Consider the following 27058-nt stretch of genomic DNA (forward strand, 5'->3'; position numbering starts at 1 on the left):
TCCTACCATCTCTAAAAACAACCTCCCGACGAATGCATCTCCTTCTCTTCAATCTCATTAGTACTGAGATGTTAGACTTTTTAAAGTTTCCAATTTAAGTAGGTATGATATAGTGCCTTCTGGCTGCCTTATTTTTCCAAATGTTTAATTACCAGCAAAGGTGAACATGTTTTCAAATGTTGGTTTTTCTTACTTCTTGTGTTCTTGATGTACACTGGGGATTTAGGGATATAAATATAACACGTGCTTCCTTCTAGTTTAATGTCACTCTCAGCTGAGAAATGAGACATTTTCTAATTATAGGATAACCCTACACAGAAGGGTACCTAACAAATGTAGGTAGACGGGATTACATGGCAAATTAGAAACAGAAATCTGTTTTGTAAACTTGTAGCTTCATACATAGAATATGCTTAATCCTGCTACAGTACTCTAGAATGTGGGAATATATCTTCCATTCGGCTGCCCTTCACATCATTTGGCTGGAAAACCTGTTCACCCCGGTTTCCTGTTGGGCTACAAACCTGAAATTAAATCTTTGTAACCCAGTACAGCCTGCGCGGAGCGAAGCCCCAAACCTGGTGGCGGTTGGGTCCGTTGAGGCTGCGAGCGCATCCGGCGAGCACAGTGACGCGCCCTCTGGCAGTTCTCTGCCGGAGCGCCTAGACCCGCCCCTCGGCCGCAGGCTCTCCGCGCCCGGCTGGTCCTCGAGACCCTTCCCATTCTTTACTCAAAACCGGGCCACGCCCCTCAGCCCACCTCTGACCACTCTGCCTGTATCAGCCCCGCTCTCGCCACCTTTTTAGGCCCCTCCCTTTCGGCCGTGCCCTACACAGCGCTTAGGTGAAGTCCTCCTCTGAGATGCGGCCACCACTGCGAGCCCACCACCTGCCACTCCTCTCCACGTCTAATTCTTCCAGACTCGGCGTGCGGAAGCTCCGCTGGAACGCCCCTGCCACTCGTGGCTCCACAGTACCCGCCCCGGGCCACCCTCTTCCCGACACCCGGGAGAAAGACCGTACGTTCTACACGTTTCTGGTCCACGGAGGGTGTAAGGCGAATCTTTGGAGCCCGTTTTACGACAACTTGCGGCCGCGCGGTGCGGCTGACGGCAACGACGCGCTGCTCTTGGAGAGGTCACTTCGGAGACGGCGCTGGCTTTGGGGTGTGGGGGTCAGCGGCAGTATGTGGCGCGTCTGTGCGCGACAGGCCCAGAATGCAGCCCCAAGGGCAGGATTTGGGGCTCGGTGGACGGCCTTGCGGGAGGAGCCGGGAGCTCGGTGCGTGACCCCGCAGGCTGGCTCGGCTCCGGCTCGTTGCTGCAGCAGGACCACAGGGTATGGCAGGCTCCGGGCACTCTGCGGCTGGAGCCCCAGCTCCTGGGCCACACCGCGGAATCGCGTCTTGCTGCAGCTTTGGGGACCTCCTAGGCGCCGCTGGTATAGCCTCCCCCCGCATCAGAAGGTGAGCCCCATACCTGTCCTTCGCGGGACCCCGTTGTCCTTCATGGGATCCTTCCTCAGAGGCCTCAGTCAGTGATCCTCCATCCCCCTCCAAGTATACTGCGTGTCAGTGTCCCTTCTCCATTACCCAGCTTTGCTGTAGCTCTTGAGCTTCCTTCTCCTGACCTATTCCATTGAAGAGCGCCAAGCCTGGGGCGGTATGTGGAACGTCTGCTGAGTACAAGCTGTGAGACCCACGCAGGCCTATGGAGCAGGAAGCCTGTCCTTCTGGTGGAGAGCTTCTGGTGGCAGGAACCCCCTTTATATCCCCAGTGCCCACTGTGTGTTGGGACTCAAACTCTTTGCGTTAAATTGTAGTGACTTGAGTGAAGCGTTAAACCAGAATGAGAGTTAGGTAGCTCTTTGTAAATTTTGTGTTTCTCCTTTGTCTTCTCCAGGTTCCATTGCCCTCTCTTTCCCCCACAATGCAGGCAGGCACCATAGCCCGCTGGGAGAAAAAGGAAGGGGAAAAAATCAATGAGGGTGAATTAATTGCAGAGGTAAGTTGTTTTAAAATATGGAAATGAGTTAGAAGGGACCGGCTTAGCTAAACTGAGCATTAACTTCCTGAGTGAGTAGTTATCCCTTTTGCTTAAGAAACTTTTAGATGTTTTTTACAACTTGATATTAGAGAAGGTTGGTTAGCTAAATAAGTTAGCAGCAGCTAGCCAAACTGATTTTTAGCTAAGATATATATTTTTTTTTTTGCTAAGATATTTTTAATAGTAATTCTTTCAAACCTGTGATAGAGGCTTTATTTTCTCGTGACTGTTGAACTGTATGATTTTTTTTAAATTGAAGTATAGTTGATTTACAATGTTGTGTTAACTTCTGCTGTACAGCAAAATGATTCCGTTATACATATATATACATTTTTAAAAAATATTCTTTTCCATTATGGTTTGTCACGGGAAACTGAATAAAGTTCCCTTGTTGGACCTTGTTGTTATCCATTCTATGTAATAGTTTGCATCTGCTAACCCCGAACTCCCACTCCATTCCCCTCCCGCCCCATAACCACAAGTCTGTTCTCTGTGTCTGTGAGTCCGTTTCCGTTCTGTAGATAAGTTCATTTGTGTCATATTTTAGATTCCACATATAAGTGATAGCGTGTGGTATTTTTCTTTTTCTTTCTGACTTACTGCACTTTGAACTGTATGATTTTAGACACAAGCTAATAAACTTCATACTGGCAGCAGAAGTCTAAGCTCCTGCTTTTGTGTTAAAAGGTTGAAACTGATAAAGCTACTGTTGGATTTGAGAGCCTGGAGGAGTGTTACATGGCAAAGATACTTGTTGCTGAAGGTACCAGAGATGTTCCAATTGGAGCAATCATCTGTATCACAGTTGAAAAGTGAGTAGTACCATGGCAATCTGTGGAACTTAGATGCTCAAGTGGAGTATTTTAACCCAGAATTGAGAAGTTAGTTAAAGGCTTCTAAGACTACTGAATCCACTTTATAACCCCCTTATACTTATGCATTCTTTCTCTTCCTTAGACCTGAAGATATTGAGGCCTTTAAAAATTATACACTGGACTCTTCAGCAGCACCTACCCCACAAGCAGCCCCAGCACCAACCCCTGCTGCCACTGCTCCGTCACCTGCGCCTCCCGCTCAGGCTCCTGGTAGCTCATATCCTCCTCACATGCAGGTGAGGCTCAGCCTCTGGGTGTTTGCTCTAGAAAATTTATTATTCATTTATTATTTTTCATAGGTGGCTCTCACATCCTGGGAACTGGCATTAAATATGGCTAGTTTTTGTCATTTGAAAGTAAATAGAGGTTTAAACATGCAAATTGACAACTTTTATTCCTGGTGGTTATTTCCAGGTGTGTGAACTTGGCTAGTTCTTTTAACCTTTCACAGCCCCAGTGTAGCAGATAGGATAATGTTTGGTACTTCTCATTCAAGAACATTTTGTTAGATTTTGAGGATGATTTGTACTTATACTACTCCCTGTATAAACAAGAGTTTTTAGTAGGCCCCAAGTACTGTCTGTTGAATGAAAGTTCCCAATTGGTGTTTTTCCTTGACATGTGGTATTCTATTTTCTAAGAGTAAGTGAAGTAGTCCAGTAGTATTAATAAAAGACTGAACTAAAATAAAGAATATGTGTCAAATAGACATATATAATAACATTGCAACAAAGCTGAAGGTGGTAAATATAGTCACTGTTGATTCTATTAACTAAATCAGTTTCTAAGAAGCTAATTAGTTTATTAGATATTAAGATTATCCCATCTATATTTGTGTTTCAGATACTGGAAATGGATAAAAGCCAGCTGCACTTTTTCTAAAGGATTAAGACTAGAACTTTCCTTCACTTAGTTTATTTGTAGAAATTTTTGTATAGGAATAATTTTCTCCTTTGGACATCATGTTCTATTCCATGGTCTTTTTTTTCCTATAAATTTATTTATTTATTTATTTATGGCTGCATTGGGTCTTTGTTGCTGTGCACGGGCTTTCTCTAGTTGCGGCGAGGGGAGGCTACTCTTCGTTGAGGTGTGCAGGTTTCTCATTGTGTTGGCTTCTCTTGTTGCGGGCCCTGGAGTGCGTGGGCTTCAGTAGTTGTGGCACATGGACTCAGTAGTTGTGGCTCGCGGGGGTCTAGAGCACAGACTCAGTAGTTGTGGCGCACGGGCTTAGTTGCTTCGCGGCATGTGGGATCTTCCCAGACCAGGGCTCGAACCCGTGTCTCCTGCATTGGCAGGCGGATTCTTAACCACTGCGCCACCAGGGAAGTCCTCCATGGTCTTTTATTAACATTCACTCATTATAAAGTTTTGCCTGGTGGTCAGTTCACGCATTTATCTCATCCTGTTCTGCAAATTCTGTCTCACTACACAAGACAGTACATTTCTCTATAATTTATGTCTTTGGCTTTTTGTGAAAGTTTTAGGGTTCTGTCTTAATTATCCTTTAAGATACAGTATAGAGATTATTGGATCCACTAATTTTTAAGAAGTAGATGAAGATGAGGGACTTCCCTAGTGGTCCAGTGGTTAAGACTCCACGCTCCCAATGCAGGGGGCCCGGGTTCGATCTCTGGTCAGGGAACTAAAAAAAGATTCTGCAGGTTGTAATGAAGATCCTGCACGCAGCTACGAAGGTCCCGAGTGCCACAACTAAGTCCCGGTGTTGGTAGGTAGGTAGGTAGATAGATAAGATAGATAATTCTGACCAAGAAAAGCATTTTAAAAATTTTCTAATTAGAGTTCTAAGTTTTGTTTTATTGCCCCCCTCACCTTCCTGAGACATCATCAATTGAAATGATTTTTCTCTCAGCATAATCCTGTTGTTAATTAGAGGGCTTCCCTGGTGGTGCAGTGGTTGAGAATCTGCCTGCTGATTCAGGGGACTCTGGTTCGTGCCCCGGTCTGGGAAGATCCCACATGCTGCGGAGCGGCTGGGCCTGTGAGTCATGGCCGCTGAGCCTGCGCATCCGGAGCCTGTGCTCCGCAACGAGAGAGGCCACAGTGGTGAGAGGCCTGCGTGCCGCAAAAAAACAAAACAAAACAAAACAAAACAAACCTAAAAGATAGCAAAGAAAACCCATAATGAGTAAGCATCCAAATTCAGTGGACATACAAGCCATATAAATAAGAAAGCAATTTTAAATTTAGATCAGCCAATCTGATGTTTAGATTTTACTGGGGTGGAAGTGACTATTGTAAGAGCAGTTTGTTCATTTGTTCATTCATTCATTCATTTTTTTTTTGCTGCACCGTGTGACATGTGGGATCTTAGTTTCCCGACCAAGGGATCGAACCCGTGCCCCTGCATCGGGAGTGCAGGATCTTAACCACTGGACCGCCAGGGAAGTCCCAAACAGTTCTTAATAAGAGTTTTTTTTATCTTGAAAAAGTATCTGGGAAGTTTGGGAGAAATTCAGTTTCCCCTGAGTGAAGAGATAGATGCCAATACAGCACACAGTAAAATTTTAGTGGAAAGTCTGGACTAAGGTCATTCTGTGAAAATGAAAAACTGTAGCTTAATCTAAGTGTTAAGAAAGACAAAAAGATGTTCTGTGCTTAGATATTTATTGAGGAATTAATTTTTAGTAAGAACTCTTTCCCATCTGCCCATTGTTTTTACGTTCGGAGGGTGGAAAAGTATTTCGAAGGTGGGTCAGAGTATCGCTGGTACTATAAAAGCTTGAGATTTGAAAGATTCACGTGTAGGGACACTTGAGGCAGTGGGCTTTTACTGCTGTGGGGGCATGGGAATTTGGATGGTCACAGTCACTATCATTCCATAAAACTGTTCGCTGGCCTGAGTTCCACTGTGTCCACAGCTTCCTAGTTATTACACAGTAATAAAATGTGTTTGTTTCTACAGGTGCTTCTTCCTGCCCTTTCTCCCACCATGACCATGGGCACAGTTCAGAGATGGGAAAAAAAAGTGGGTGAGAAGCTAAGTGAAGGAGATTTATTGGCAGAGATAGAGACTGACAAGGCCACTATAGGTGAGATTTCTTCAGCTCTTAATGGTTGAGGCACTGAGTTTTCCAATGAGGGAAGAGGATTGCCGTCCTATCCTATAATGAGTGAGTGATAACATGAAAAATTTTAATTCTTGGGATTCATTTCCTGGAACAATATTTCATAACAAAAGTGTGCATAGTTGGATTTGTCAGTACCATACTGTAGTCTCATTGGATCAAGGATATGTCAGGGATTATTTTTAGGCCAGAGTTTGCTTATTTATTAGCCTTATCATTGTCTAAACTGGGCAAGGGGGAAAAAAGAAGAAACAGGAGAAAATAACATCAAAGGCAGGAAAATACCAAAGAATTTCAGATGACTTTGAGGGAAGACTTGAAAGCAGGGCTTAGATTGTTTTCATAGTTTGAGAATGAGTGATGGAATGTATGTATTACCTGTTCAGATATCATATCACATTTCCTTTTATTCCCTCTCTGATTTATTTTTATGCTTAGAACAAAACCCATATAGATAATCATATTTGTCATACCATGTATAGATATTTGTATTCTCTTTTTTTTTTTTTTTGCGGTACGCGGGCCTCTCGCTGTTGTGGCCTCTCCAGTTGCGGAGCACAGGCTCCGGACGCGCAAGCTCAGCGGCCATGGCTCACGGGCCCAGCCGCTCTGTGGCATGTGGAATCTTCCCAGACCGGGGCATGAACCCACGTCCCCTGCATCGGCAGGCAGACTCTCAACCACTGCGACACCAGGGAAGCCCTAGATATTTGTAGATAAATGTATTTCCTGTCCAGTTCTCAGAGATGCAGTAGGAGATTCTGGGCATCCTCTGCAGTGGTTGTTTTCAGATTTTGTTATTCAAACCCTTGATGGCACGTTGAGGTAAAGGAGAACTTAAGGAACAGCACTCTACTGTTCCGTGCCCGCTGCCCCACTTCCACCAGGACACCTCCTTTGTATCTTTCTGCATATTGCGCTTCCTCCCATAAGATTTTATTAGAAGAAAGGATTCTGTTTGTTGAAAAGAGAGAAACAAACAAAAAAACTCTGGCAAAAATAGATCTGCTTTGCATTTTAACTTGAATACCAATGTTGCTGTAGAGACTAGTAGTCTAAAGACTCTGGTCACTAGAGAAGTATTACCTTGGTCAAACTCTTTAAACTCTATTGTGGCCTTGGAGTCTTTTCTTTTTATACATGTCTTGTATATTAATTCTCACCTGGGATATGGAAGGATTCATCAAAGATGTGTTTGTCAGGGAGAGGCACAACGCCACAGAAAGCCAAGATCTGGAAGGCAAAAGTTGTCCTCTCCAATGGGTTCTTTTAGTTTTACTTTCGGAACTCTTCATATTTGAGTTGTAAGAAGAGCATAGCTGGGAATTCCCTGGCGGTCCAGTGGTTAGGACTCCATGCTTCACTCCCGAGGGCCTGAGTTCAATCCCTGGTGGGGGAACTAAGATCCCGCAAGCCGTGTGGCCAGAAAAAGAAAAGAAAAGCAGTAGCTGAATAAAGTCAACACCACAGAATCTCTAGTTATGCTGTATTTCTTCATAATGAAATAGTTGGTGTAATACCAAGCATGACCTCTCAAAAAGTTCCAAAGATGCTTTTAGGAGTGTAATCCCATGTCACTATCAACTATAGTAGGTCTTTTAATTTAACCATGTGGTTCTGATCTTTAGCAGTACAACTGATGCCATCTTGGAGTCTTGTGGGTCTGCAAGGGGCTGCCCCTGGGGATGTTTTAAAGAAAACGTTCAGAACTAACCACTGTGTAATCTCTTATAGTTTTCTTTAACAGATATTTATTTAGTATTTACTTTGTGCCAGGTACTGTTTCTAAGTACTTGGAAAATGTTCACTTAATTTTTGTAATATCCCCGTGAGGTAGGTACTATTGTCATTCCCATTTTGTAGGTAAAGAGGCTGAGACACAGAGAGGCTAAATAGCTTGCAAAAGGTTATATAGCTACTTTGAAGAAGAACCTTTTACTTAAAACTGTGCTTTGAGTTTGGTAGGATAGTGGAGTCCTTTAAGTTCCATAATGGTTTTTTCTTTCTATTTAAGGTTTTGAAGTACAGGAAGAAGGTTACCTAGCAAAAATCCTGATCCCTGAAGGTACAAGAGACGTCCCTCTAGGAACCCCACTCTGTATCATTGTAGAAAAAGAGGCAGATATACCAGCATTTGCTGACTATCGGCCAACTGAAGTAACTGATTCAAAACCACCAGCACCACCACCTACCCCATCCCCGGTAGGTATGCTTCTAGAATTGAGGGAACACTTAAACCTTATTCATCTCTAAATTAAGGGATTAAAGTAGATGATATTCTAGGTTCCTTCCAGCTCTAAGATTCTATGAATAAGGAAGGAGATAGTTAACATTTGTGGAGACCTACACAGTGTGTGGCACTGCACCATTCACATAATGGTCAATAGTTTGATTTGTATAGCTTTTTTTTTTTCCTGGTGTCTTGAGTCCTGCTGAGAACAAAGCTGAGGTGACATGTTCTTTTTCTGCTTTAGGTGTAGATATATATATATACATATATGTATATATACACATACGTATACATATATATATATATATATACATACATACATACATACATGGAAGGTAATGCTTTGTCACCCATTTTCTGTAGAATTTGTAGTTTTTGTCATTGTCAATCCTCTTGGTATTAACATATAGTAGGTCAAGCTTATATTTGTAATACATTGGAACCTTCACGTAAATGGCTTATTTTGCATAGAATTTAGTCTGTCTCTATGCACTGTATACTATATACCTGTAACATGAGCTTGTATGAATTCCAGGCATCAGTAACGCTATAATGAAGCTTCTGCAGGTGTAGAATCATGTGAGTTTAGATGAGGTACACAGTTCTGTCAGAGAAAACTTGATTTCTGACTGCCGTACATATATGGGGAGCTGGCAAGTAGTTGTAGTGGTTTATTTTTTAATGTGTTTCAACATGGAACCTTCCAGAATAATTTATTATTTTGGAATTAGGTTAAGTAAAAACAAAAGCCATGTAGGTGACATAAGAGAATGAGAATAAAGAAGGGACAAGTGATTAAAGTGAAGAAAGGCTATAAGGATGTTATATACTGGTTACCAAAATTAAATTCCATGCTTCTCTTTGTTAATCATGGAGTTAGAGAATTTGACTTTGTTCTGTCTTTGACATAAAATAATGTTATTCTATTCATATTGCTGTATTATGTTTAAGCAGGAAAAATGTGCATTTGATATTTGGAAAAAAGATGAAAGTTATTTAATTAAAATAGGTTTGACTAAATAAACTATAAAGTCTTAAATCTTTCAGACCAATCTTTGCAGTGGTGAATTAACAATCTGTAACTTTTTTCAAAAGGCAGCTCCTGTTCCTCCAACTCCCCAACCTGTAGCCCCTACACCTTCAGCCACCCGCCCAGCTACTCCTGCTGGACCAAAGGGAAGGTTGTTTGTTAGCCCTCTTGCAAAGAAGCTGGCAACAGAGAAAGGGATTGACCTTACACAAGTAAAAGGTAAGTCTGTTTCTATGGAGTGGGGTTTTACTAAAATTTAGTAGAGTTTCTTCCTTAGGACCAGAGGGTACAACTGTATATAGTCATCTTATCTGCGATAGTCGGGGGAAGGATGAGGGAGGGAAATATCTCCTTTGGTGCCACCACAGAGTAGGAAAATTTACTGTGCTTTGTTTAGTCTGTCTAAGATCTACCTATATAATTTAGATCTTTTTTTCCTTCCCTGTTAACGGGAACTGCTAAATTGTTGGTGAAAGTATGATGTGTTTGTTCAGCAGAGTTGGGTTATGGTACTTGATTGTATAATAAGAAATCTGTATTAGTGCCAGGCTGATTGAATGTAGTAATACACAGAACAAAACATGAAGTTGGGGTGATTTGAAGTGACTTAAAATAATAAAGTTCATACAAAACTGAACTAATGCCCCTTGAGGGCAAAGGAAAATGTCTTACCTATCTTTTCCTCCCCAGAGAGATAGTGTAGCTTAGTGATAAGAGCATGGGGTCTTGAATCAGACCATCTAGGGTTTAATCCTGGCTTTATCATTTTCTGTGTAATATGTCTTTTGATGAATTACTTTAATCCATCTGTTTTTCCATCTGTAAAACTAGATAATAGTTTACATTAAAACAGGTGAAGTGCTTAGAACAGTATCTAGAATGTAATAAGTACTCAATACATATTAGTTTTGTTCACATTATTACTATTATTGGCTGGCATTTAAATGTTTTAAGCTAAAATTTAATGTAAGGTAATTAATATACTTTGGAAAAGGGGGGAAATTACTATTCCTGGAACATGGTTTGATGGCTAATACTATGTGCTAGTCTTTTAATTACCAGATTTAATTTGCATAACATTTATTGAAGTAAGAATTATCATTTCCCATTTTTTTATTGTCCAGCTATGAGCACTCATCAGTGGTTATCATCTGTCTGCAATCTATTGTTTTTATGGTTAGAAAGCAAGCCAATCCCCAAAGGCACAAGAATAGAATGTTATCGCTGTTTTACTTCAGAGGATTCTTGTAATATTGGAAGACCCTTTTTTCACCTTAATATTATTTCACTAGTGTATTGCCATTCTTTATGTACATGTGATTAGAATCAGGGACAGCAATTTAAATTGGAATACATTTTAAGGGGAGGAGGGACTAGGTTAATAATTATATCTGAAGAATTTAGACAAGTAAACAAGGACCATTTATTAGATATTTAGCAATACTGACTGCCTTAGGAGAGATTTAAGTGGAAAAATCTCAATATTCTTATCATGCAGTTAGAGTTAAGTGATTCATTTATTTAGACAAATATTCATTGAGTATTGTTTATGTGTCCAACACTTGTTCATAAGACAGACAAGATTCCAGTTTCAGATGCTCATATTACCAACAGTAAAGAATTAAATGGACAGGGAGTTATAGCATAGTAGTTAAGAGTATTGGCTTTGGAGCTGGAGTGCTTGGATTTAAAACCCAGCTCTGTCGAACACTAGGTGTGTTACCTTTTGTGTCTCAGTTTCTTCATTTGTATATAAAAATAATAACTTATAGCTTGTTGGGATTAAATAAGTTAATAAACAGTGCCCGTACATAGAAAGCATTAGCTATGATGATAGCATTAGCTATGATGATAATAACTTATTAAATAAGATGATTTGAGTGCTAAGAAAGAAATAAACCAAGTGATATACTAGTGAGTAACAGGGTGAATATATGTGTAGTCATGACTGCTTTTGGACGGGGTGGTTGGAGAAGGTCTTTTTGATGAGGTGACATTTGATCTGACCTGAAAGATGAGTCAGCTATGAGCCAACCATGTGAAGAACTGGAGGAAAACCATTTTGAGCAAAGACCAGCTTGAAGTGGAAAGAGCTTGGCATGTTTGAGGAACAGAAAGGAGGCCAGTGTTAATGGAGCATAGTGAGCAAATGATCTAGTGGTAGGAGATGAGGTCAGAAAGAAACTCAGGGGCGAGAACATAAAGGATTTTACAGGTTATGATAGTATTTGAATTTTATTTAAAGTACAGTAGGAAGCCATTGAAAGATTAATATGAGGAAGTGGCATAAAATGATTTATATTTTTAAAAGATCATTTTGGCTGCTCTGTGCAAATGGATTAAATGAAAGCCAAGGCACCTGTTAAGATGCTGTTGCTGGAGCTGATGATGGTGGCTTACACAAGGGTGGTGAGAGTAGAAATGAAAAGAAATGGACAGCTTCAACATACACTTCTGCCATAGAATCAACAGAACTTAGTCAGGGATTGGATATGGGGACTCGACAACAGCAACTTCAAAAGAAATGCGCAGAAAAAAAAAAAAAAAAGAAATGCGCAGTGGACGCTGGTCTGGACAGCTTGAAAAATGAAAAGTGGATGAAGAAGTGGAGATAACATTGTGGACAACTTATTCAAGAACATTTGCTGTGAAGGAAGGCATAGAAATAGAAGTGTAGCTTTTGGGAGCATTTGGGCTCAAGAGAGAGCTTTTGAAAATGAGTGATAGTAGAACAGGTCTAGTGTAGAGTTTCTCAGCTGTGGCAATGTTGACATTTTTGACCAGGTAATTCTTTGTTGGCAGGGTGGCAGCTGGTGTCCTGTGCATTGTAGCATGTTTAGCAACATCCTTGGCTTTTACCTGCTACATGGTAGTAGCATACCCCACTTGGGACAACCAAAAATATTTTCAAACATTGCCAGATGCCCCCTTGGGGGCAAAATTGCCCTGGCTGAGAACCAGTGGTCTAATAGAAAGGGATAAATTGGTGATGTAGAAAAGGAGAAAGAGCAGAATAATTGGCAAGGTACAAAGTTTTTGAGAATGTAAGAGGGGATGGGATTGGTTTGGGGTAGGAATTAGGACAGTTTGTCTACTTTTATAGGAGAGAAGAGAATATGGGGTAGGTTTATAGGTTTGTTGGTAGCAGATGAGGAGAGTACCTCTCTGGTTCCTGCTATTTGATCAGTAACATATAAAGGGAGGGGGTAGTTCCCTGGTGGTCTGGCGGTTAGGATTCGGTGCTTTCACTGCTGTGGCCTGGGTTCAGTCCGGGTTAGGGAACTGAGATCCCACACGCAGCCAAAAAAATTAAAAAAGTATAAGGTGAGGGGATCTGCTGGAGAGTTAGTGTGGGAAGGTCTGAGATTAGAGAGATTGTGAAATAGTGTTCTCAGAGACAGGGAAAGTGAATTCAAGGGAAACAATTTAATTTCTGGATAGTTTTGTGTGTCTATTTTAGTTTTGTGCCTCTGAATTTATAGTACAGTCATTCAGCTAGGTGTGTACTTTTCCCCCCAGCAATATTAAGCTACTCTGGTGCTGGCACTGAGAAGGCATATGTTTTAGAGTTTGACCAGGGAGTGATTATAACAGTGATCCATAGAGTGTAGGCTGGGTAAGGAGGAAGTGAAGACAGGAGGCTTGACAACATGATGAGAGCAGAGGAATTAGTGGAGTGGAAGAAATTTTGCATTAGGGGGAGTAAGTGGCCTGAAATACGTGAGCTGAGAGGATCAGTGGTTGGTGTTTTATGACACCACCTCTGATACTAAATGTAATTTTCTTTCCACACCAGCAATCAGTTCTCTACACCACGTGAGTATCCAACAATTCAATCCTATTCTGACACTCTCCAGAGTTAGCATCAGACTCCACACGTTTTTGTTTTTGTTTTAAATTATTTATTTTTGGCTGCGTTGGGTCTTCGTTGCTGCGTACAGGCTTTCCCTAGTTGTGGCGAGCGGGGGTTACTCTTCGTTGTGGTGTGCGGGCTTCTCATTGCGGCGGCTTCTCTTGTTGCAGAGCACAGGCTCTAGGCACGTGGGCTTCAGTAGTTGTGGCTCGCAGGCTGTAGAGCGCAGCCTCAGTAGTTGTGGCGCACAGGCTTAGTTGCTCCATGGCATGTGGGATCTTCCTGGACCAGGGCTCGAACCCGTGTCCCCTGCATTGGCAGGCGGATTCTTAACTGCTGCGCCACCAGGGAAGTTCCGAGACGCCACAGGTTTAAAGGCTCAGTCCCACAAGTCTGCCCCCACTTGAGATGCCAGTCCTGAGGATCACCCATACTTCTGACACACTGGCTATAAACCAGGAATTCCCAAGACCCCCTCCTCGGGTTTGATAATTCACTAGAATGACTCACAGAACTCAGGAAAGCACATTATTTACTATTGCCTGTTTATTATAAAGGATACAACTCAGAACAGTCAAATAGAAGAGATGCATGAGACAAAGTATGGGGAGTGGGGGGTTGGTGCTGAGCTTCTGTGCCTCTCTGGGAGCACCCCCCCGCCCCCGGCACATTAATGTGTTCACCAACCCAGAAGCTCTCCAAATCTTGTTGTTCAAGAGTTTTATTTTTATAGGGGTCAATTATTATTTTTATAGGCATCGTTGATTGTATCATTGGCCATTGGTTATTGAACTCAATCTCCAGTCCCACCCCTACCCCTTTCCCCCAGGGACAGATTGCTTACCAAATTTGACCAAAATGTAATCATTTGGGGAGAAACTGTTCTGAAAGCCTAAACCCTGATATTCAGAGTTTGATTTGTCTCAGAGCTACCCATATTATGGTTTATATTTCTTTGATGCAGAGCATTTTCACATCACTGTCCCATTTTATCCTCACAGCATTCCCATGAGTAGGGGCTGGTATGATAATCTGTCCTACAGATGAGACTAAAGACCAGATAAGATTAAGTGACCACAATCATCTGTCTAGTTTATGTTTGACAACAACCCTACGTTTTTCACTCCTAGTCTAGTGTTCTTCCCTTTATACCATATTGCTTTATGATGGTCTGTTGTGCCTTCTTAGGGAGAGAGACAAAAGAATTTCAAAGATTTCAGCTAACTCCTAATAGGAAATTCTTATAGGTGGATGAAGCTTAGTATAAGGCAGGTGGTACTGCAGTTTCCTCATCTTGAGGGGCTGCAGTGTCCAGATCAGCCTTGATTGTAAGGGGAGGTTATGGTTTCTGTCTTTTATAAGGAAGGGAATCTAATAGGCATACTGCTGCCTCTGTTCTAGAGCTCCTGGTGAGGATAAACACAATCCTAGCCAACTCAGTTTTCATAATGAAGGAAAGGAGTTGGGACGAACTGCACACAACGAGAATCCTTTTAAAAGTCTGCCTTGGGGGAAGATGAATCAATTTGACCAAATATTTTCTAGAAGTGGGCCAGTGTAAAAGGTATTTTAATAACTAAATTCTGAATCTCCTTAGAATTAAGGTTCAGGATTATCTACTTAGGTGTAATGTTAAACCTAAGAGGTTGTGGATGGGAGGAGGAAAGAAATTGAATGAAAGTAAAATTAAGCCTGTTGAGGGAACTTTGAAGATCTTTCTTCATGTGTAACATGGCACCTTTTTCCTTCATAATCTCTAACACAAGCCAATATAGCGCCTTGGCTACTGTGAGAAAGCTGTGAATAATGGAGACCACATATAGAACGAATGGTTCTAAAGATGAGATCATTGCATTTGAGAGTTATTCATGCTATTTCAGGGTAAAAACAGTTGACTTGCCTGATTTGTCCAAAATAATTGTTATCATATCTGTCGACTCTGTAGCAAGGGAATTGTTTATGAGCAAATGAATGTAGAACCCAAATGAGATATATTCCAGGATTTCAAAAAGGGTGTTTTGGAGCTAACGGAGAGGAGGGCAACAAAAGGTGTTATTTTTAGGGAAAAGTTTAAGGGGCATGATTAAGGCAGTGGCCCCTTTAGAGGGTCTTTGTTAGAGAACCTTTAGGAACTTGCACTTCAGGATCACAGTGCTGATCTCCTTGAGGAATTAGCGGTACGCTGTCATGTGTGTGGTATTCCTGTGTCTCTTCCAGGGACGGGACCAGACGGCAGAATCATCAAGAAGGACGTCGACTCCTTTGTGCCTATTAAAACTGCTCCTGTGAGTTATATTTCGCTTCCTAAATTTTGGTTGCAGTTTGTCCCTGCAGAGTGCTTTGTCCAGCCTGTTAGACCTTTGCATACATTATTTATGAGTGAAATAGCTTAATCAGAACTGTGTTTCTTTTGTCTAATTTCACTGGCTAGTAATAAGTACATATGAATGTGCTGTTATTCATACACAAAAGCAAAGATGATATACCACATTGAAATCCACTCCAAGTTGTTTTTGTTCTTTTTTGAGTAGTGATACTAAATTTTTCCTAACTTATCATCTTATTCAGGCCCTATTTTTTAATTTTTTTTTTTTTTTTTTTTTTTTTTTTTTGGCGGTACGCGAGCCTTTCACTGTTGTGGCCTCTCCCGTTGCGGAGCACAGGATCCGGACGCGCAGGCTCAGCGGCCATGGCTCACGAGCCTAGCCGCTCCGCGGCATGTGGTATCTTCCCAGACTGGGGCACGAACCCGTGTCCCCCGCATCAGCAGGTGGACTCTCAACCACTGCGCCACCAGGGAAGCCCCAGGCCCTACTTTTTAAAGCATGCTTGCAAGTTGGTTGGCTAGTGTTTGAGTTTTATGTAGTTAATTAGTTCACAGGGGGATTAAATCCACATAGCCAACTCCGTTTGATCAGTAAAGGTGCTAAAATAATCAACTATAAGTAAGGAAAATGATTTAGTTATTTAGATGTTTGCTTTAAAATAAGATTTGTCTTTCTTTTTTTAAAATAAATTTATTTATTTATTTTTGGTTGCGTTGGGTTTTTGTTGCTGTGTGTGGCGTTTCTCTAGTTGTTGTGAGCAGGGACTACTCTTCGTTGCGGTGCATGGGCTTCTCTTGCTGTGGAGCACGGGCTCTAGGCGTGCGGGCTTCAGTAGTTGTGGCTCGTGGGCTCAGTATTTGTGGCTCACGGGCTCTAGAGCACAGGCTCAGTAGTTGTGGCGCACAGGCTTAGTTGCTCCACGGCATGTGGGATCTTCCTAGACCAGGGCTCGAACCCGTGTCCCCTGCATTGACAGGAGGATTCTTAACCACTGTGCCACCAGGGAAGCCCCTGTCATTGTTTTTTCTTAACAGTATTCAGGAAAATACATTACTTTCTTTGTATTTATCTCTTAATCTTTTCAATTTAGGAATGCTTTGATTGCTTTTCTTGAAGAAAGTTTTGTGAAAACAAAATTATTTTGATATAAACTAGTCATAGAAACATTTAAAACATGATTACCCAATTCTAAGTATGAAAATTAGAAACAAAACTCTTAAACAAGCACAGTCCAAATCGGAGTTCCTTTTGCTCCCTTGGGATAGAAATAGCTGTTTTCCTATAAACCATTTAATTTTCACTTTGCCATCTGTAAAAGAGTCACTAACAGTTGTTCACAGTTGCTTATGCTAAGACTAAGAACTTTTTTACCTCCTTCTAGACTCCAGCAGCTGCTGTGTCTCCCCCGAGTCCAGGAGTGGCGCCGGTTCCTACAGGTGTCTTCACAGATATCCCAATCAGCAACATTCGCCGAGTAAGAGTATTACCATAACTTTTCGACCCAAAGCTGTTGGGGACATCTTTACTCTGATTGTTCAGTTGCATCCACAGTTTGAAACACTAAGAAGAGACTTTTTTAAAATTGGGAACCTTAGATGATTCATTTAATAGGTGTTTGGTTTGGCCAATAGAATTCTTGGGATACACAAACACTGTGTTCTGATTAAATACTATTGGAAGGGGCTAAGTTATGGTGCAGTCCTCCATCTTCCAGTTCTAATAATGCTTGAGGTAAGCATTACCAGGGAGCAAGGTAAAGGGGCAAACAGAGCCCTGAATGAGATGAGGTCTCATTTCAACTCAAGATAATTGATTTTTGAATCTCTTTGATTTTAGGTTATTGCACAGCGGTTAATGCAATCTAAGCAAACCATACCTCATTATTACCTTTCTGTTGATGTAAATATGGGAGAAGTTTTGTTGGTACGGAAAGAACTTAATAAGGTAAAAGGTCTGGAAATTCTACCTTCATAAATTCTAAAAATCTTGTTTTCCCTCACTGAATATTTACATTTTTGCTCATATATTGTATTTTGTTACAAACGCCAATTGATAATGGAAAAATGGATGTCATCTTAATTTTAACTGACAGAGAGTATCCTGGAGAATTTTCATTTTCTAACCCTTGATTAAAGTTTATGATTAAAGTCGACTTTGCTATGGATCCATTTTAGCCTAACATAGTCACTATGATCCTATGAGACTACTTGAGTCTCTTCTGGTAGGAAATAGTATGTTTACTTTGTGTTTATAGTTAGTACCAAGCACCTACTTAGTGTTTAGTTATTTAGTAACTTATGGGATGCAGCTAAAGCAGTGCTTAGCAGGAAATGTACAGGTGTAATGGTCTACATTAAAATAGATGAAGAAAACCAACTTTTGGTTTCTTTTCATCCTTTCCACCTCAGGACATAGGTATGTCCACCCCCTCCCACCTTCTCAAGATTATATAGTTTCAGTCTTTGAGAAGAGAATTTAAGAAACTACTATGGTTTCTTGTCTTTGCAGATGTTAGAAGGGAGAAGCAAAATTTCTGTCAATGACTTCATTATAAAAGCTTCAGCTTTGGCATGTTTAAAAGTTCCTGAAGCAAATTCTTCTTGGCTGGACACAGTTATAAGACAGTAAGTATAACACTTCTGGGGAAGGTATATATATATACGTATATATCCATCAGCAGTGTTTTGTGGGCTGTCTCACATATAACTAGGAGTATAGGGAGTAAGGAGAAGCAGAAGATGGAGGGGAGATGGCTTCCACAGGCAAGACAATTTGAAAACAACATAAAGCTATTTCTGAGATAATGCCAAATTTAGTTAGTAAAGACTACAGGTTCTTTGAGTTCAGAAAAGGGAGATAAGTGTACAAATATGTATAATTAAGTTGATAATGACTCTCACAAAGCAGGATTGAAATGGTTTTGTTCACCAATGAGTTCTGCTAAACTTTAGTGGGGGCAAAATTGAAAACAAAACCAAAAAAACAGTATTTGTTAATATTATGGTAGCATGTGACTGGCATGGTGCTCTTGGTGTCTTTCACATGTTGTCTCATTTAATCCTTATGACCACATTATGAGTTAGGTGGTTTTACACATTTTCTAGATGAAGAAACTGAGGCTCAGTAAGTTGAGTTACTCGCTGAGTTAATATGTTAGTAGGTAGCAGAACTGTGATTGGAACCAGGATTCTGACTCAGCCTAGGTTTTTTCTACTATGTAGATGCTTTTATATTATTAATTTAAAATTTTTTACAATAATAGTATGTACATTAGAATATTAATTCATGGCTTATGGTGACCTGCTCAACCTTTAATCTGAGGTCCACTCCCAAGAGGCAAACACAGCCTTTAAATTGTTATTTCTTTTGGTATTTACTTTCCTATTTCTAAACATTTTTCTGTTGCCTTTCATAAATTTTTCATTTCATTTACTTTATCAACTGACGTCCTATTAAAGAAGGTTAAGATTTAGCTTTGTTCTACCCTCTCTACAAACACACACACACACACAACCCATCATCCTACCAAATTGATTGTAGCACAAATTTTGGACAAATCAGTATTCAGTGTTAATATCTTTATGACTATGAAAAATTGTTTATGACTAAGGAAGTATAGTATACCATGAATACTGACCTGATTTTAATGATTGCCTAAGAGGGGCTAATTTTTAACTTACTCATCATGAAATCTTTCTGAAACTCCCCAAGAGAACTCTAAACGTGTTTCACAGGACTGAAAAATGGTTTACTGATTCTAATTTTTTCCTCGGTCACCCCACTCTTAGAGAACATCTGAGGGTCTTACTATATTTTTAGAGACTATATTAGCTTTCTGGGGCTGCCATGACAAATTACCACAAAATTTGTGGCTTAACAAAAATTTATTCTCTCCTAGTTCTGAAGGTCAGAAGTGTGCAATCAAGGTGTCGGCAGGACTGTGCTCCCTCCACAGGCTCTCGGGTGGACTCTTGCTTGCATTCTCCAGTTCTGGCGGCTCCAGGCATACCTTGGCTTGTGGCTGCACAGCTCCAACTTCACATGGCCTTCATGTGTCTATGTCTTCTCTTCTGTCTCTTACAAGGACACTTGGCATTGGATTTAGGGCCCACCCAGATAATCTAGGGTGGTCTCATCTCAAGAACTTAATTACATCTGCGAAGACCTTTTTACTAAATAAGGTCACATTAGTAGATTCTGGGATTAAGACATAGACATATCTTTTAGAGCATGGTTATGAACATTTGAGGACAGTTCTTTGTGTTGACATATGTTTTCACTTCTCTTGGGTAGACTCCTTGGAGTGGAATTACTGGGTCATAGGGTAAATTTATGTTTAATCTTTTAGGAATATCTGAAGGAAACACTACGTAGATGAAAGGATGGACATTGCAGGGCAAGTTCTATAAATTATTTATTAATCCTTACCAAATGCCCTTCAATTTGTTCGTCCAGCTATTCAACAAATATTTATTGAACATATACTGTTTGCTGGATTTAGTGGTGAACAAGATAGGAAACACCATCCCTACTGTCTTAGGAGGAAGATTATTGAAAAAATAATATTGTAATGACAAGGTAATTTAATTAAGAAAGAAGTGTTTGCTGTCTGATACCTTGGCCAGAGCCCAGCTACGGTAGTTGCTAAGTGTCACACACTGTATTATTAGAGCAGGTCCCTGTGTTTGCAAGTGATAAAAGCCTGCTGCCTCTGGCGAGCTTGGGCACACTGGGGGGTATGGTCCCCATAATCTCCAAAGAGCTGGAGTTCTTCCTTCATGTGAAGTTTTAACTTTTTCTTTTTTTTTTTAATTAAAGTATAGTTGATTTACAATATTATATTAGTCTTAGGTGTATGGCATAGTGATTCAGTATTTTTGCAGATTATACTCCATTATAAGTTATTACAAGATAATGGCTATAATTCCCTGTGCTATACAATATATCTTTGTTGATTATCTATTTTATACATGGTAGTTTGTATCTGTTAATGCCATACCCCTAATTTGTCACTCCCCCCTTCCCTCTGTCCTTTGGTAACCACTAGTTTGTTTTCTGTATTGTATCTGTGAGTTTGTTTCTGTTTTGCATGTGCATCCATTTGTATTATTTTTTACATTCCGCATATAAGATACACAGTATTTGTCTTTTTTTGATTTATTTCACTAAGCATAATATTCTCTAAGTCTGTCCACATGGCTGCAGATAGCAGAATTTCTTTCTTTTTTATGGATGAGTAATATTCATGTGTGTGTGTGGGTACTTGGGTTGCTTCCATGTCTTCTTTTTTGGCCACGCATGCAGGATCTTCCCCAACCAGGGAGCCACCCTGAGCCCCCTGCAGTGGAAGCTTGGAGTCTTAACCACTGGACTGCTAGGGAAGTCCCTTCTTCCATGTCTTTAATTAGTATGTTCATTTTTTCCAGATATATTCCCAGGATTGGAATTACTGGATCATATAGTAGTTCTATTTTTAGTTTTCTAAGGAACTTCCATACTCTTTTTCCACAGTGGTTGCACCAATTTGTTGATACATTCTCACCAACAGTATACAAGGGTTCCCTTTTCTCCATATCCTCACCAGCATTTGTTAACTTTTTCTTTATTGCAGATCACTTTAGCAGGGGCCCTTACATAGACGACCCCTAAGGAGACTCTGATACAATTCAGGAGTTTGGGAACTTGGTTGGGGGGGGAAAGTCATTCTTTTCTACTAACCTTTAACTGAAATTTAGCATTTCCTCCCATTATAAATATAAAGAACAAATCAAAGAGGTATTAATAGTACTTGTGCTGATGACCAAATAAAAATCAAGTTACTTTCGTATCACATTGTAGTTATTGCGGATATCTTAAAATATATTTTTTTCTTATCACTACTTCAAAAGTATAGCCATAATTAGACCTGCTGCAAGATTATTGAGTTAATACAGAAGTGCATATATCACAATTTTGTTTTTTGAATAGTTTGATAACTGAATTTCAATATAGTTTGTTTTGGGGAAAGTTTTTCTGGTAATTTGTGTATTTTGTTTTCTGTGTTTAAAAAATATATATATTCTGAGAAGGGACCCAAATGCAAATGTGCCCCATGGCGTAGAAAGGATTAAGAATCCTACTTTTATGTTTTGAGACAACACCACCACCCTACCACATGAGTACTTCTGTTTCTCCCGCCATGGAGTCCTCTCCCTTCACTCTTCCGTTCATCTGCTCAAGTTCTGCTTGCAGACTCAGCTCCAGCCAGTCCATTTCGTTTCAAAATCTAAGGAGTTCTTTTTAATTTTCACCGATGCTGAACCTTTTTTTCCCCACCTGTACCCATGGTGTTAGTCAAGGCAGATGAGGGGTAGTTAGTGAGTACGTGTGAAACCAACCTACTGACATATCTCTCATTCATTTTTTAAAAGTGCAGGTCTAAGGGAGGCCACAGCAAAATTTAAAAACCAGGAAAGAGCTCTCCCTGGCTGAAAAGTAGCACAAACTGAAGTAAATACCACTATTCTTGGGTAACCTAAAACAAACAATTAAACATTGTTGATGATTATTGAGGTTTACTTTTCTTTTTCTTTTTAAATAGAAATCACGTTGTTGATATCAGTGTTGCAGTCAGTACCCCTGCAGGACTCATCACACCTATTGTATTTAACGCACACATAAAAGGACTGGAAACCATTGCTAATGATGTTGTTTCTTTAGCAACCAAAGCACGAGAGGGTAAACTACAACCACATGAGTTCCAGGTAAGGTAATAATTATTTATCTTCTGAATGTTATTATGTTATTTTAATGAATTATGTTATTTTAAAATTTGGTATTATGTTTCTATTGCATTTTCTGCCTTTTGATTCTGCCTTGTGTTCTCACTGACACAAGGTCTTGAAAATAAAGAAAAATTGAGTAACCTATCAAAAGCTGAAAATAACACATTTTCAAGTAGTGTGCAAAAGCCGCGCAACTGACTTTCGTTCATATTGCTATAGTTGTATGTTTTCAGTAAAGTGTATTCCATTCATTCCTTTTTTCCTTTCGGCTTTATTTATGTATAATTAGCAAATAGGAATTGTAATAGTTAAGATGTACAACTTGATGTTTTGATATATGTATACACTGTGAAGTGATCATGACAAGCTAATTATCCATCCCCTCATATATTTACCATTTTCCTTTTCTTTTTTATGGTAGTTGAATCCTTTTTTAAAATTCATTTTATTGAAGTATAGTTGATTTACAGTGTTGTGTGAATTTCTACTGTACAGCAGAGTGATTCAGTTATACATGTATATACATTCTTTTTCATATCCTTTTCCATTATGGTTTATCACAGGATATTGAATATAGTTCCCTGTGCTATACAGTAGGACCTTGTTGTTTATCCATTCTGTATATAATAGTTTGCATCTACTAATCCCAAACTCCCAATCCATCCCTCCCCCACCCTCTCTCCCCACTTGACAACCACAAGTATGTTCTCCCTGTCTGTGAGTCTTGCTTATGTTTCGTAGAGAAGTTCATTTGTGTCATATTTTAGATTCCGCATATAAGTGATATCATACGGTATTTGTCTTTCTCTAACTTACTTCACTTGGTATGATAATCTCTAGGTCCAATCCATGTTGCTGAGAGTCCTTAAAGTAAAATATTATCTTAAGGTCTTTTCACAAAACATTTGTCATTTTTTTCTAATTTATGTTGACAAGCAGTTACCATGATCTGTTTTTAATCTTTTTTTCTTTAGGGTGGCACTTTTACGATCTCAAATTTAGGAATGTTTGGAATTAAGAACTTTTCTGCTATTATTAACCCACCTCAAGCATGTATTTTGGCAATTGGTGCTTCAGAGGATAGACTGGTTCCAGCAGATAATGAAAAAGGGTAAGTGCCAAAATGGAGAGGGAGTTGTAAACTCACTTTCATTACAATATACCTGTTTTTTTTTTTTTAATATACCTGTTTTTGAGTCTCAGTTTTTATAATTATTGCCATGGCATATTGGAGCTTCAGTCAACAACTCTTCTTGTTTTACTGTTTGAGATGGGAAGTCTTGTTTACTCTAGGTCAGGGGTCAGCATACTTTTTTCTTAAAGAGCCAGTTAGTAAATTATTTTATGCTTTCTGGGTCATACGGTGGCTATTGCAAATACTCTGCCATTGTGGTGTAAAAGCAGGCATAGGCAATACATAAATGTATTCCAGTAAACCTGTGGGATTTGGTCTGAGGGCTGTTGTTTGCGGACCTGTATCCTCTAGATGGCTGTTTGGTCTGTTTCTTCAAACTGTTAATTTGAGCTAGAGGTGTACAGCCCATGAAGAATAGGTGGAAAATAATGTTACCTGGTTGGGATTATAAGTTAGGTGTTGTCATTTGGGCTGGTTACTAGCTAAAATCTAGTGATTGCTTTCAGAATTCCTAATAATGTTTTTATCTTTTTCTAGATTTGATGTGGCTAGCATGATGTCTGTTACACTCAGTTGCGATCATCGGGTTGTGGATGGAGCAGTTGGAGCCCAGTGGCTTGCTGAGTTTAGAAAGTTCCTTGAAAAACCTATCACCATGTTGTTATAATTAACCCAAGAATTTCTAGACTTTCCCAGGTCACACTGGTTCATTCTTACCAAGATATAAATATGTTATTAAACGGTGGTTCTCTTTTTATTTTAAGGTTGACCAGTTACTTTTGAGTCTGTCCAGATAAGTTATTTGTAATGGGCATTACTGAATTTTTTAAAATGCCAATTACATCCAAATATTGTGCACATTTAATCAATACCAAATTTTAAGCTGTATACTCCTAGTCAGGGGGCATGTGGCTTAGCCCTTTGGTCATAAGGACTTCTACTGGGAAATGTAGAGGTAGAATTGTGGTTCCCTATCGAGACAGGCACATAAAAGTAACCTTGATGAGATCTTGAGGTTTTGAAATTTAATTACCTCAAATGTTTTGTTTAGATTTGAGAAAAAGAGAAGAAGTCGGGAAAATTAGTTCTCTTGGAGAAACGGTTTGAATTGAAGCTTGATTTTGGAACATAAACCTAATTTAAAATTTTCTGTTACATAATCTCAGTTTATCATGGATGGGAAGCATAGAGAACTTCAAGGAAAATAAGTGAAATTTTAAAAGTCAACATTTTCTTAGAACTGTTCCACCAGCTGTTCTTTGTTTATTTTTCTATGAATTCAGAAATGGTTGTTTTCCCCTCTTGAGATGAAGATATAAATATGAGCCAGCTACTTGGTATAAGTGAGAATTTGTGTGGGTATCTATTTAAACAATTGAAATGTGTCATTCTGAGAGCAGAATTCTATAATTACCTCCAAATAAAAGAATATGCTTATAGAATTTAACAGAGTAAAGTTGTGAAAGTAGAATTTTTCCTCCAAAATTAACTGGTGGTTACTTGCAAATGAACTTAATTACCAGGATTTATTACTTAAATAACTTTGAAAAGCTGTATCAAGTAACTGTGGAATTAAGTGTGCATATGTAAACTATGTTTCCTAGTGAGCTATGTGCCAAAGTCCATTTATCACCAGGTTCTATCTGAAAAGAAGAGGGGAGAGATACGCTGCTCAACAGTTTGGAGTGATAAAAGATGATGACCAAAACGAAGTGGTTAGTTCTACTTGGATAAAGTGAAAAATGTTAAATGTGTACAAAAAAAGTGTTCTGTGTTTTTCCACCCCAGTGTTGTCTCGTGTAAAATAAGAAAGCCCTAAAATCCTATCGGAGAGAAAAAAATTATTTAGGTTGTTTGCTACCTTATCAACCTAAATTTGTTTTTTCCATTTTGTTACGATTTGCCTTTCTTTGTGGGGGGTGGATGGTGTTGATATTCAGGATAATAAAATTGAATTAGAAACATCACAATTCTAGACTTTCTACTGAATTGATGTGTTTTAATAAATACTTGGAATTGTAATATGTGGAGCTGTTCCCTGAAATTTAGGTCTTTCAATGTTGAATCTATTTCTAAATGTTCGTTATTTTATGGTGCACAAGTGACACTCCAAATATTCCAGAAATATTTTCCTTGCTGTATTATTATGAAAACAATTCAATACATTAATCTGATTTTTCAGTAATTAGTAATTTTAGCTTGAACTGAAGATTATGCAGAAGGAACAAACTTATGACAAGGGACCATCACCAGTATGAGCCATATCTGGTTCAAATACATGAAACTTCAAAGATAACTCATTCTTTGCTAATGTTTATGGCTCTATTGTTCCCTTGAGAGAAAAATAAAAAGTTGCATTCTAATAAAAATTGTTCTGAGTTAAAAATTAATCTGAGCTATAATCTAAATCTGGATTCAGTCTAGTTTGCTTACCAGAACTGAATGAACAAAAGTTAGAAATAGTGCTTTGGTTCAAATTAGATTGTTTAAAAATTAAACTATATGATTTCAATGTTTCTGGTCTAATATTTTTGATCTGTGGGTAATTATTTCTCACATTAGATTATTTAAGACCAGGAACAGCTGTGTACATGGTAAGCTGTACACAGAAACATTTTGAGTTTATAGAATTGGTAAAATAAGGACTGAGTTTAGGAGCATATAACCTAACGCTTTAGGCTTAAGGAGCTCTCTTGTTGGGGGGTGGCACATAGCAAGACGGAAGTGTGGTCTGGCTCTGTTAGGTACTTCCATTCCTGAGGTTTGTGAGTGAAGTTAAAATATCCCAAGGCATGGTCTACAAGAGGAGTTGACCAGTGCAAGAGATAATAGGAATGTGCTGTAAGGAATACTCATCCCCCAGTAACGCGTGAACTCTGGAATACATGGGAAAATAATCACTGCTGATTACCGATCTCTAACACCAAGTTTACAGAAAAATCTGGTATCTAAATCAAGGCTAATTCATGTCCATCTCAAAGTTTTCAGTTTTGAAGAAGAAAAATCTTGGTAAGATTCCAATTTAAACTACTCCACAGTTCATCACTAGTTAATGCTCTTCCTGGACAAAGTTTTGCTTTTTGTAGGGAGGGTGAGGTGGAGATGTTAGAATATAAGTGAAAGTATTTTGGAAAATAACTAGGATGTAAATTTACCATTTTAACATTAAGCATGTTAGATCTTGTACTCATTTTATTAGTAAGTATCCAATTATATAGCTGCTGACATAAGTAACACCTAAATGCGAGAGTGCAAGAGTAGAGTCAGCCAGTTCAATATAGTTAGGTATGGGAGTTTATAGGAAATAAGTTTCCACAGTGATTTTGTAGAAGCAAAGATAAGGTCAAAGCATTCCAGGTATTTTTGAGGGATAAGGAGAATATAATAGGTTTGTTAATTTTAGGACATCATATAGTTCTAGAAAACTTTCAGACAATAAATTATCCTATTGCTAGAAAAATTCAAGTCCAGGCCAGGTTTAAGAAAATTTTAATATTTGTTTTTAATTGTCACATTTCAATTATTTCTATTACACATACATTAGTTTCTAAAGTTAAAAAGTTTTAAAGTTAATGAGAACTTTAAAGACCTTATGTTGAATTAGAAACTAATAATTACAAGGAAGTTGTTTTATATCTAGAAAAGACCAAGAGATGTTTAAAGTTTGATGTGAATGTTCCTTACTTAGGATATAAATTGGAAAGTTGATAC

The 27058-nt window shown here is 39.2% G+C and overlaps 1 protein-coding gene across 1 annotated transcript; it reads left to right on the top strand.

The window, feature by feature from the left end:
- The first annotated feature begins 1101 nt into the window (after positions 1 to 1101).
- On the top strand, positions 1102 to 25369 carry DLAT (dihydrolipoamide S-acetyltransferase). The gene is made up of 14 exons (XM_060160381.1): positions 1102 to 1464; positions 1901 to 2002; positions 2732 to 2856; positions 3002 to 3155; positions 5846 to 5972; positions 8023 to 8210; positions 9334 to 9487; positions 15339 to 15406; positions 16830 to 16922; positions 17285 to 17392; positions 17957 to 18072; positions 22029 to 22191; positions 23187 to 23323; positions 23885 to 25369. The coding sequence occupies exons 1-14, from the start codon at positions 1186 to 1188 to the stop codon at positions 24012 to 24014; spliced, it is 1944 nt and encodes a 647-aa protein (XP_060016364.1). The 5' UTR covers positions 1102 to 1185; the 3' UTR covers positions 24015 to 25369.
- Positions 25370 to 27058: the final 1689 nt, after the last annotated feature.

Source organism: Lagenorhynchus albirostris, chromosome 9 (genome assembly GCF_949774975.1).
Source record: "Lagenorhynchus albirostris chromosome 9, mLagAlb1.1, whole genome shotgun sequence".
NCBI lineage: Eukaryota > Metazoa > Chordata > Mammalia > Artiodactyla > Delphinidae > Lagenorhynchus > Lagenorhynchus albirostris.